The following is a 13,311-nucleotide window of genomic DNA, read 5'->3' as shown; positions in this document are numbered from 1 at the left end:
TAACTAGGTGGCTTCAAAACGTGTGCGTGTGTGCAACAGTTGCGACACATGCGCAAATACCACAATATTAGTTAAAGCGCACATAAATACGTGGCTTAAAATTCTGACGCATGCGCAAATACCACAATATTAGTTAACGTGCACATAACTAGGTGGCTTGAAAACGTGTGCGTGTGTGCAACAGCTCTGACGCATGCGCAAATACCACAATATTAATTAACGTGCACATAACTAGGTGGCACGACATTCTCTAGGATATCAGCTATCCAGTTAGTACATAGTGGTATCGATGAGAGCGACACCTCTCAAGAAGACGGCGCCGAACGGAACTACTCGCCTCTTCTCGTGCGCCGAAGAGACGGACGTGAGGTCCAGGTCGGCCTCCAGGGTGCCGATCTCGCCCTGGTATTTTATATTCGGCTGTCTGGAGCGATTCGCTCCCTGTGAATGTATCTGATAGAATATCAGTCGTCCTAGGATCGCGATGATGGCCACCAGGATACCAGAACAAATGCCGATCCACACGTAGAACGTGCCCTCGTCCTCCTCCTCGTCGCCTCTTGGTGCAACTCCCTCTGGACATACATTTTAAGTTTTAAGAGGATATATTATGTATTAATTAAGTTTCTTAGCGCCTTAAAAACTGTTTTACCATCATAGGCAGGAGGCTGCAGGACCGGGATCCTCGAGGTTCGACTCATCTCCTGGGTGGCTGGAGGACGAGCCACCAGGTTGGGACTCGGACTGAAAGCTGCCTTGAAATCCACCTTGTCGAAGCCCTCCTCGAGGATGTCGACCTCGGTCGGGGTCTCAGCCTCGTCAGGAAGTTGAGGGACTTCGTAGACCTCCGCCAGGACTCTGCGTGGGACTGAAATCAAGAATTTCCTGTTCACCAATTGTTGCAACAAAATCCTGCCATTAAAATAGATGACAGCACCGATGTAGTTCTGTTTCGTTACAAATATGTGCTGCGTATACACAGCAATATCAGGACGATACCATAATGTAAGATAAGAGTAACAAAGTTACGCTACATTAATATAGGTACGATAGTAACAAATGTTATGTAGCCCGTTAGCTCCATGTTACGTAACTGTTAAGTTACTGCATCGTAACAAATGTCATTTAACTAGTTAGCTCTATGTTACGTAACCGTTAGGCTATTACATTGTAACAAACTTCACGTTATTCCACAGTTTTAAGTAACGTAACTGTTAGGTTCGGTGTTCAGTGGGTAATATGTAAATTAATTAGTTGTAGCCTTTAAACGCCGATCCCCTGGGGGAACGACTTTAATGGTGATGGTTGTTACATTATAGTGGCTGTTAAACAATTACAGGAAGTAAACTCAAGTAACCGAAGGGTGCGTTAAAATAATCTAGTAAATGCATTGTCTGTATCCGGTGCTATCGGAACATCAAATTGCTTTAAACAATTAGTACTTAGGAATGATTTATTCACAAGATTCAACAATTTCTCCTTTGTACTAACAATGTACGTGTTTATAGTTATTAAGAGGTTCGATGTATCAACTGGATTATTTAAACCAAGGTTATGTAATCAATTACACACATATACATATATGTGAGCAATTTTCAGTGGAACGTAAATATATTCTATTAATTATTTATATGGCAGATTTCAACTTTTCCTCGACTAAGTTTATTTACAAAGTGTCTATGAACACGTTCATTTGCATTCTTTGAAAAAGGGTATAGATGAATTTCCCTTAATCGACGTCGATTGAATTTCTTAGCGCCTTTCATATCCTCTTAGGTAACCTTAGAAGCAGTATATCCTGGAGCATTCGTCGGCCCGGTGGGCGACGGCGTCGGGCAACCTGGACCGGCGCTTCGGGTTCATGAAGGACGAGCTCGCCAGGGTCCTTCCGGCGTCCACAAAGGACGAGACGTCGGGATGGACGTCGGGCAAGCCGTCGTCCTTTCGTCACGCCGGATAAAAAGGAGTCTGGCCGCCCAGGACGGCGTCGCCGTCGTCGCTCTTCGTGGCCGTCAACGACGTCTCCTCGACGCCGCGACGGTCCTCGGAGACGAAGCTCAGGGGGAACCTGGAGTCCTTTGCGAAGGACATCGTGTCCTCGACGATGCGAGGCACGCTCCTACAGAAGAAACGCTTCGATTATTATTTATTATTATTTCTTATTATATATATATACTACCTGGACAGCTGATATATATCAAGGAACTAGGTAGAGCTTCGAGCCAAATACATTTTGCACCGAGGAACTCATTTGTTCTATACCAAAGAATTCAGAAGTCTCCATAGAAGCCCAGAAGGACATTAGATGCCCGATAGTACGTTAGTCAACGGATGGCGGCGCTGTGATCATCTCTCTTAATCTTATGGCGATATACAGCGAATTGTATTCTTTCTTTATCTTACACCCACTACTCGCCTTTCTATATGCGTCTCTCTTCCTCCCGTATGTGAGATATCGTTCACTAGCACATGCGATCTCTCTTTTACCTCATTTCTAGTTTGTTAGTTCCAACTTTTACCGCATCAAGCGCTAACATAGGATCTAGGCCTTCTATGGAACTTTTGAATTCTTTGTCTATACTGAAATGATTTAGCCTAATGCCAGGCACACCAGCGCCAACTACAGATGAATAGTGATACTAAGAGGAAGTAACGTGTGTATAATACCACAATATTAATTAACGTGCACATAACTAGGTGGCTTCAAAACGTGTGCGTGTGTGCAACAGTTGCGACACATGCGCAAATACCACAATATTAGTTAAAGCGCACATAAATACGTGGCTTAAAATTCTGACGCATGCGCAAATACCACAATATTAGTTAACGTGCACATAACTAGGTGGCTTGAAAACGTGTGCGTGTGTGCAACAGCTCTGACGCATGCNAAATAGAACGACTCTCGAACGAGCAGGAAATCACTTTAAAGGGAAATTAAACCGTAAAAAAAATAAAATCGATCCACCTCTTTTTTTTTTTTTAATCAATTGTCCGGGGGGGCAGGTGCAATTGTAACACGTCAAGTGAAACAAACTCGATTACCGAGCAATTTGTCTGCCGTAATTGAAATCGTCCACCTGGTGGTAATGAAAAAAAAGTGCGTACAGACGAAAACTTGGAATTTGGATGTCATTGTCCTTAAATAATTTAATAATGATGATTAAGAATGTTTTTAAGTTAATTTAATAGTGACGGAAAGGGGGTAAGTGAACGGTCATGCTTAGGGTACTTAGTTATACGAAAGGGGAATTCTATGTATATTAAACGTATATAAGATGTTTATGAAATTAAATTCATGGTACTTGGTTATATGAAAGGGTCATTTTACGTATATTAAACGTTTATAAAATGTTTATGAAATTAAATTCATGGTACTTAGTGATATGAAAGAATTACTCTACGTACATAAAACGAATATAAAATAAAATTCATAACACTTAGTGATACAAAAGGGTCACTCTACGTACATAAAACGTATATAAAATAAAATTCATAACACTTAGTGATACGAAAGGGTCACTCAACGTATATTAAACGTATATAAAACGTTTACAAAGCTTTTCCCCAAAACTGGGCGCACCGAATAATTAGAAACTTTAACAAGTGATTATAGAGGTCTTGAAAGTATTAATATTTCAACTTTTTGTTATCTATATATTTCATATCACCTTAAAAAGAGGAATTCTCCCTCGAAATTTTTCCCGCAATGTCGAGGACTTCGTTAAAGGTTTTCGGGTGGAAATTGCGCGGTCGTGAATTTGCAAAATACACGGTGGGGAAAAATGCAGGCCCAGCAACTGTTTTGTGCCGGATATTGATGAAATTTCGGGGTGCATGCATCCGGTGTACCTGCCAGGGTATGGCTCGGATAGGAACTGAACATATGCATATTTGAAGAGTGTCCGAAGAGAAGAATGGCCGAGCGGGGTCGATATTGGCAGGATAAAAAAAAGAAAATAATATTCTAATCGCACTGGCTGTCGGCGAATATCCGAATAAAAAATTTAAGGGTCTTCCTGAGGACTCCTACCCCGAGGGAAAAATATAATCGAGCCTAAGAGATATGTTCTTAATAGGAAAAATAATTATTTTCTTGGAATTAAATTCAATGAAATCGACGGAAAGTTTCTTTGAAGTTATTTCATGATTTCTTTGGGTTCATTTCAGTGAAGTAATTAATTGTCGAATTAAGTAACTCTTCCTTTGGCTGGATAGTATTTTTTTTTTATTTATTAAATAACTTACCACAGGTGTAAACCACGTAGAGGTAGGGCTTGGTGTTGATTTCCTTGCAGGGGTTGGTGCTCAAAGGGTGGATAAAGGATTCCGGGGTGACTGATAAAAAACAGCTTCGACGACCGTGGCAAGCTCTCATTACGCCTCTTATTCCCCCCTCGGCCACACAAGCTGTAAAAAAGTTATTTAATTTTTACGGGGTCTTTTAAGAGGATATATGTGCCCATAATTATGAAAGTGGTCTAAGTCATATATTTTTTCTTTCGAAATTACATTGAATTAATTTCCTTTGAAATAATATGGCGTGAAATAACTGATAAACTCATTTTTTTTTTTTTTAAATTTTGACTTAGACCACTTTCATAATTATGGGCACATATATCTGAGAAGTGAAATCGTTGGGAAAAGTATTCCCCGGATTGTGGGTACCGATTAGTTTCGAATTTCCCCACGGGGATATGGAGGCGCTAGGGTAGGTCCTAAAACCCATGAAATTTAATTTTTCACAAAAAAATCCATTCTCAGCGCCTTTTATATCCTCTTAACAATTTTTAGATGATTCTGAAGCTTCGCGTCGTACTAGGATGATTTTTGTATTTTTCGGAAGTTTCTTGACGTTTTCGGCGCCGTCGAGGGAAAGGGGCGGATCTTTCGACTTACTTTCTTCGGGCACACCCGATGGCTGAGGACAGTGAAATGTCTCGTATTCTGTTCTGCCGTAAACTGCACTATAAACTGCAACGCGGTTCCCAGGGTTGCAGGAAAGTGCAATCGTCTCGCCGTCGCAGGCCACGGTACTTCGAAATTCGTCTGGAAATAAAATCACCAGTGGAAATAGGGATAAATGCAAAATCTTTTATAGAAAAATGAAATCTCACGGGCAGCGCGTTCTTCCTTAGAGATTATACATATTCGCATATTCACATTTTCACCTATTCACATATTCCCATATTCCCATATTCCCATATTCCCATATTCNGGGTGTACCAAATTCTATTAAACTTGACAATTCGAACATGGAGACATTTTATTTATATAGAATGACCATTTCATATCACCTTAACACATTATTTATAATTTTGTAAATGTGTCTTTTGAAATTATTATACAATTATACGTTTTCCGAGCGAAACTTCTTCAGTCACTAAGGTGCCAGAGAGATCGGGATGAAACGAAAAATTGTGTGGGAAAATTATAAAATTATAAACTCAATATTCCAAAGTCAGAACACGTTATTTCTAATTTTGTAAATGTGTCTTCTGAAATTATGATAAACTTATAATACGCGCATTATGAAATCATGGCCCACATATTATAAAATGATAACATCCTTTCATAATTTCACTACATACGTCTGTATTCAATTTATAACACATGTAATATATTTTATTAGAAACTATGTTACAAAATTAGCACACCAAGTCCGAACGAAACTTCCATAAAAAATGTTATAAAATTCCCAGAATTATTTTTAACCGTCCATGTATGCCACTTTCATATCACTTTAATTAATTAAATAAGCGATACTGTATTTTTTTTATTAATCCCATTCATGTAGTTTATCAACTGATAGTGCGTTATGTCGGGGAAAAGTCGCCATTAGAGTTTCAAAAATAAGACCGGGAAATGGAAAATTGCTCGATCCCATCCCTGTCCGGTGGTAAGACGTAAAGGCGGTCTCAAAGATGATTTGCATGCAAAAGTGAGGCCGCTTTGTCGAAGCGAACGACATCGACCAAGGAGCTTCTTCGAGCGGAATAATGCGCGAGTGGTTTCCCTTCTTGTATAAATATAGGCCGTGGGTTCAACTACAAGGATCTATCTCGAAGAAATGGATAGAGGTATCCCTCTATCGGAATAATTTCCAACTACTTGGCTCGCATAAAGCTCCCCTTGGGTCCTTCGTATATTTCCCCATGAATCCCCCAACTTGTTTTCCCCTAGGTTTTAATTCCCCAGGCTGAGCTTTGGGCCGGCCGACAGGAAAAAAAAAATAATATAGAGAGAAAAGAAATTCTATCCACCGCAGTCAATTTTTTACTACCTCCGAAACGAGCTCTTCCGCGTGCATCCGGAAATTCCCCGCAGCGGAACACTCGCACTTCATTATTATTTCCTGCGGTTTATCCTGGAGTTCCTTGACGGGGTCTTCGTTAAATATTTCCATCCTTCCGGATCCACTTTCCGACCGAGAGCGTGCATTTTAAGGCATGCCTTAACCCTTCAAGGTGATGTGAAAGTGTATTTTATTTAAAATTTCCCGCCGTTTAAGGTGATGTGAAATTGTATTTCATTTAAAATTCCCGCCGTTTAAGGTGATGTGAAACTGTATTTTATTTCAAATTCCCGACCTTTAATGTGATGTGAAACTGTATTTTATTTAAAATTCCCGCCGTTTAAGGTGATATGAAACTATATTTTATTTAAAATTCCCGCCGTTTAAGGTGATATGAAAGTGTATCTTATTTAAAATTCCCGCCGTTTATGGTGATATGAAACTGTATTTTATTTCAAATTCCCGCCGTTTAAGGTGATATGAAACTATTTTATTTAAAATTCCCACCGTTTAAGGTGATATGAAACTATATTTTATTTAAAATTCCCGCCGTTTAAGGTGATATGAAACAGTATTTTATTTAAAATTCGGAGGACCTCGGAGAAATTTCATTTACGTCAGTCTGGGGTGCGAGCATAAATATGCATTTTCGTGATGACACTCCAGGCAAGCCGCTCTGGAGGATCCTCCTTCGTTATCTCCCCTATCACGGTTCCCTTGATCGATGTAACTTTCCGTCGTATTTGCATGGCCAGGAGTGTCCTCTCAGACTGCCACTCGGAAATCCCCAGGACAGCACGTTCGGTAAACATCTTCGCGAACGGAGACTCGAATTTCCCGGATTAAGGTGATATGAAAGTGATAAACGTATCATGTTATGTATATATCCCCTTTTCATATCATGTTAAGGTGATATGAAAGTGATAAACGTACCATGTTATGTATATATTCACATGTTCGCATATTCGCGAGCGAATTCGCCAGCGCACCCAGTTGTGCGAAAAATTTTATAAATAATTTCATTTTTTTGTTGTGTATATATCATACTTTCGTGTCACCTTAAACGGCGGGAATTTTAAATAAAATACACCTTACACGGCGGGAATTTTAAATAAACTACACCTTAAACGGCGGGAATTTTAAATACACTATACCTCTTGCAGACAATTATGGGTATCTCGTTAGCGGGAATCTGCACTAGAGACTGTCTCCGTGTTTTTCTTCAATCACTCGAAATAATTGTTCCGAATGAGGAGGAAGACAGGGCGGAAGGAGAAAAAGAAAAAGAAAAAGAAGAGTCGAGCCATGCTTCATTACCGCAACTAGAGGAAAAACGAAGTACTTGTTTTCCTCTGGCGTTGCCGTAACGAGGTACACTGTTAAAAAAATTGTGTTAATTTTATAACATAGTATCAAATAATATATCTTCCACGTGTTTATAATTATACATGCCATGTGTTAACAATTGTAATTACAAACTTATGTACTGAAAGTGTATGAATTTGTTTGTTTTGTTTAAAGGGTAAGGGGAAAATAAAAGAGGCGCAAGTACATCCGAAATGTAATCTGGAACGAGTTTGAAATAAAAACCCCGCAAAAGGGTCGCATAAGCCATTTCGGATGGAAATCGACGTTCATTTGCATACATTAAATATTAACGAAGACTGCGTACCACTCGGCGCATAAAACAGTCCACGCTGTGGGTAATGCGAATTCGCAAATTGCAAATTGAAAATTGCAAACTGAACCTGTAAGGTAGACTCGAGAAAGGAGATGTAAAAATTGCCCTATACATTATTAATACTCACATGGTCGACATTTGTACGTAAGCTCTATGAGTCGAGGTCTCCTAAGATGGCCGCGATGGAAACATGGCCCCTTCTCGCTTCTGTTGGCGGAAACACGGCATTGCCTCTTTTTCTGACAAGCCTCCACCACTGTCTGCAGTAGAGAGTACTGCCATTCGTAAGGCAGCGATATGAACAGAAAGACATGATTTTTTCTTAATCTAATTAATTTAATCAAAGCTACATACCCTTCCCCAGCTCCCGTGCGCTGCGTCCCGCCATTTTCCCTGAAACACGAAAGCGCCACCTATGAATTCGGATCTGTACTTTAAGGTGATAAGAAAATGGCGTCGAAGAGATTTCGTTTATGAAACTTTTCTCCGAACTGGGTGTACCAAATTCTATTAAACTTGACAATTCGAACATGGAGACATTTTATTTATATAGAATGACCATTTCATATCACCTTAACACATTATTTATAATTTTGTAAATGTGTCTTTTGAAATTATTATACAATTATACGTTTTCCGAGCGAAACTTCTTCAGTCACTAAGGTGCCAGAGAGATCGGGATGAAACGAAAAATTGTGTGGGAAAATTATAAAATTATAAACTCAATATTCCAAAGTCAGAACACGTTATTTCTAATTTTGTAAATGTGTCTTCTGAAATTATGATAAACTTATAATACGCGCATTATGAAATCATGGCCCACATATTATAAAATGATAACATCCTTTCATAATTTCACTACATACGTCTGTATTCAATTTATAACACATGTAATATATTTTATTAGAAACTATGTTACAAAATTAGCACACCAAGTCCGAACGAAACTTCCATAAAAAATGTTATAAAATTCCCAGAATTATTTTTAACCGTCCATGTATGCCACTTTCATATCACTTTAATTAATTAAATAAGCGATACTGTATTTTTTTTATTAATCCCATTCATGTAGTTTATCAACTGATAGTGCGTTATGTCGGGGAAAAGTCGCCATTAGAGTTTCAAAAATAAGACCGGGAAATGGAAAATTGCTCGATCCCATCCCTGTCCGGTGGTAAGACGTAAAGGCGGTCTCAAAGATGATTTGCATGCAAAAGTGAGGCCGCTTTGTCGAAGCGAACGACATCGACCAAGGAGCTTCTTCGAGCGGAATAATGCGCGAGTGGTTTCCCTTCTTGTATAAATATAGGCCGTGGGTTCAACTACAAGGATCTATCTCGAAGAAATGGATAGAGGTATCCCTCTATCGGAATAATTTCCAACTACTTGGCTCGCATAAAGCTCCCCTTGGGTCCTTCGTATATTTCCCCATGAATCCCCCAACTTGTTTTCCCCTAGGTTTTAATTCCCCAGGCTGAGCTTTGGGCCGGCCGACAGGAAAAAAAAAATAATATAGAGAGAAAAGAAATTCTATCCACCGCAGTCAATTTTTTACTACCTCCGAAACGAGCTCTTCCGCGTGCATCCGGAAATTCCCCGCAGCGGAACACTCGCACTTCANTTAAGGTGATATGAAAGTGATATACGCACCATGTTATGTATATATCCCCTTTTCATATCATGTTAAGGTGATATGAAAGTGATATACGCACCATGTTATGTATATATCCCCTTTTCATATCATGTTAAGGTGATATGAAAGTGATAAACGTACCATGTTATGTATATATCCCCTTTTCATATCATGTTAAGGTGATATGAAAGTGATATACATGCCATGTTATGTATACATCACACTATCATATCACCTTAAGGTGATACGAAACTTACTTTCGACCCTCCTGTGCAGTTCCGGACGAAGAGGTCGTTGCTGGCGACCTCGGGGACGGGGCACACGGGGACGTCGGCGACGTCGGAGGCGTCCAGGGCGGCGAAGGCGTCGGGGGCGTCGGGGGTGCTGGGGTGATCCGTGTAGCGAGCCATGGTGACGCTGATCGTCGTCCCGGGTGGACAGCGCAGGGTGATGGAGTCGAGAGCTGCACCAGGAGTTGTGCACCCGAGACCGTGGCGTGTCCTCAGGGTCTCCGACAACAATCCTGGAAAACAAGAACAAAAAAATTAAATAAATGGCGCTCTTTCTTCAATTTTTCAATTTTTTAAATACGGCGGAATGATTGAAACAATATTTATACATTTTTAATTTTTGAGAACGTTTTTGTACATTTTTAATTTTTGAGAACGTTTTTGTACATTTTTAATTTTTGAGAACGTTTTTGTACATTTTTAATTTTTAAAAACATTTTTATACATGTCATTTCAACACTTCGAAAAATCACCAAACAATGTCGCAGGAAATTGTTACTCATGTAAACCCAATTCAAGTGGATGTTAAATGGTAAAAAAATGTCTAGGACATGTTAAACAATTTGAAAAAAAAAAAAACAATGTTGATAAAGTCGGGAGGAAAATTCTTACCCATGTAATCAAAATCCGAGTGGATGTTTAATGGTAAAAAAATGTCGAGGACATGTTAAACAGTATGAAAAAAAAAAAACAATGTTGATAAAGTCGGGAGGAAAATTATTGCCCATGTAAACCAAATCCGAGTGGATGTTTAATAATAAAAAAAATGTCGAGGACATGTTAAACATTTGAAAAAAAAAAAACAATGTTGATAAAGTCGGGAGGAAAATTCTTACCCATGTAATCAAAATCCGAGTGGATGTTTAATGGTAAAAAAATGTCGAGGACATGTTAAACAGTATGAAAAAAAAAAAACAATGTTGATAAAGTCGGGAGGAAAATTATTGCCCATGTAAACCAAATCCGAGTGGATGTTTAATAATAAAAAAAATGTCGAGGACATGTTAAACATTTGGAATAAAAAAAACAATGTTGATAAAGTCGGGAGGAAAATTCTTACCCATGTAATCAAAATCCGAGTGGATGATCGACAGATGAGCCACTACATAAAAAGCGGCGATTTTCCAGCGCATGCTGCCCGTGAAGTTTTCCCACACGTCAGACCATTTTCCCGACACTTTATTTCACAGCTATCGAATTATCGACACCTATTGAAACTATGTATCGATCTTACATCGGCGATTCGAAGTCGATGTACTCGTTACCCCTTTGAACACGGACCCATTCCGACATAAGGGCGAGATTCCCCTGACCGTGCAGGCGATATTGGACCAAACGTCGGGCGCCTTTAGGCGCTCTTAGTAGACAAAGGGTTGCAGAAATTGTACATGTCAGGAAAAAAAATTACAGATGTCAGGAAAAAATTGCAAATGTTACGAAAACAATTGTAGATGCCAGGAAAAAATTGCAAACGTCACGAAAAAAAAATTGTAGATGTCAGAAAAAAATTGCAAATGTTAGGGAAAGAATTGCGGATGCCAGGATAAAATTGCAAACGTTGCGAAAACAATTGTAGATGCCAGAAAAAATTGCAAATGTTAGGAAAACAATTGTAGATGCCAGGAAAAAATTGCAAATGTTACGAAGACAATTGTAGATATCAGGAAAAAATTGCAAATGTTACGAGAAAAATTGCAGATGCCAGGAAAAAATCGCAAACGTTATGAAAACAATTGCAGATGTCAGATTATCTAACCAGATAACATTGTTAAATATGCCTAACTATTTTCCTTCGACATTTCCTTCTTTAGTGCAACTTGGAAAGCTTTATTAAAAAAATCCCCCATTCCGAATTGATTAATCAGGATTTATCCAAAAGGTCGGGGATAAAAAAAACGGAGATTTAGAAGCTATCGGGAACTTCTGCCGAGCGTTCTGATAACGTTATCAAGCGACGATAGGAAGGATTTATTATCCGCAGGTCGAAAAAGCACCAGGACAAAAAAAAGGGCGAAGATAGGGCAGAAGAAAAAAAAAAAACCCCTCAGGTGATAAAATCGCCACTTCCCGAGAAATTTGATAACAGCCGAGTGGCTGTTATCAAACCTCCAACCATCAAAGAAGTGAATATTTAGAAATTATTCTAAGCCACTAGGGAATTAATTAAGGGGGGTGGATTAACATGGGGATTTTTACCAGTGCCCTGTTCAACGCCTAGAGGTTTGATAACAGCTACTCGGCTGTTATCAAACCTCCGAACTGATAACCGAAGCTCCCTTAATTAATTAGTGCTTTTCAAGTTATCAAAGCTTCATTTGTCACCGAGTCCCTCGAATTTCACATCGGGCCTTTTGATAGTAGTCAGGGCTCGGATAATTGTCAACTTCCTGATAACGGACTTGTCAACTTCCTGATAATGAACTAACCGGAAGTTATCGAGCCCTCGGGCCGGACCGACATCGACTTCGAGAGTCAATTTCGATTCACGGATAGTTTGCTCCGGAGTCGAGACCAACTTCCATTGTTTATTGGATTTTAAAACCCTGACCATGTATGGATGTAATCCATGTACAATGTTTAATGTGAATTATCTTCACTTTTAATGTGATATGAAAGGCGGGAAAAATTTAATTGACATTAATGAAATAGATAAGATAACATTCACCTACACCCCTAGTAGCATAGAATAATTTCTAAATATTAATAAAATATTTTCTAAGCATTTTCGGGGCACAAACCCTGACCATGTATGGATGTAATCCATGTACAATGTTTAATGTAAATTATCGACATTTTTCACTTTTAATGTGATATGAAAGGCGGGAAAAATTTAATCGGCATTAATGAAATTGATAAGATAACGTTCACCTACACCCCTAGTAGCATAGAATATTTTCTAAATATTAATAAAACATTTCCTAAACATTTTTCAAATTTTAAACCTTTGATGTGATATCAAAGGCGCAAGGAATTTAATCGAAATGAAATTGATAAAATAACACGTTGCATAGTAAACATTATGAATTATGCATAGACTAGTGAGTACATTTAAAAAAATTCACGGCATGCATCTTTCGGCAAAAATTCCCGATCCGAGCGGAAGAGCGACGCGGATCCACCCCGGAGGAAGGCGCGCGTCCTACTGGCGCTCCGGATCGACTGAAGCGCCGTCATAGGCTTCGGTGGTTGCGCGCGCAACCTCCCGAAGAAGTCAGATATGAAAGAGTCAGTTTATACACATCTGAGAAGTCAAATTGAGTGTAAAAAAAAAAAAAGAAAAATTGCTCGTATATCTTCACGCTTCGACATTTATGGATTAACATCTAAACGAGCTCGATGCGGATCGAGTTTCGATTTGCGTGGAATTCGAAACCAGGGTAGGAATTTATTCATCCCTACATCAAGTGTTCATCGG

The 13,311-nt window shown here is 39.1% G+C and overlaps 1 protein-coding gene across 1 annotated transcript; it reads right to left on the bottom strand.

Moving 5' to 3' along the window:
• Positions 1-270: 270 nt before the first annotated feature.
• On the bottom strand, positions 271-13,016 carry LOC105703012. Its single transcript, XM_023434010.1, has 10 exons — positions 12,943-13,016; positions 12,769-12,814; positions 10,957-11,113; positions 9,864-10,129; positions 8,328-8,366; positions 8,101-8,248; positions 4,897-5,046; positions 4,246-4,407; positions 653-868; positions 271-575 (listed from the first exon to the last, which is right to left on the bottom strand). Exons 3-10 carry the CDS (start codon positions 11,027-11,029, stop codon positions 271-273), a joined length of 1,359 nt encoding a protein of 452 aa, XP_023289778.1. The 5' UTR covers positions 11,030-11,113; positions 12,769-12,814; positions 12,943-13,016.
• Positions 13,017-13,311: the final 295 nt, after the last annotated feature.

The sequence above is a fragment of the Orussus abietinus genome, unplaced genomic scaffold, assembly GCF_000612105.2.
Source record: "Orussus abietinus isolate OABI.00-Male unplaced genomic scaffold, Oabi_2.0 scaffold83, whole genome shotgun sequence".
Classification (NCBI taxonomy): domain Eukaryota; kingdom Metazoa; phylum Arthropoda; class Insecta; order Hymenoptera; family Orussidae; genus Orussus; species Orussus abietinus.
The sequence above is the reverse complement of the archived record's forward strand: the minus strand, read 5'-3'. Positions and strand labels throughout refer to the sequence as shown.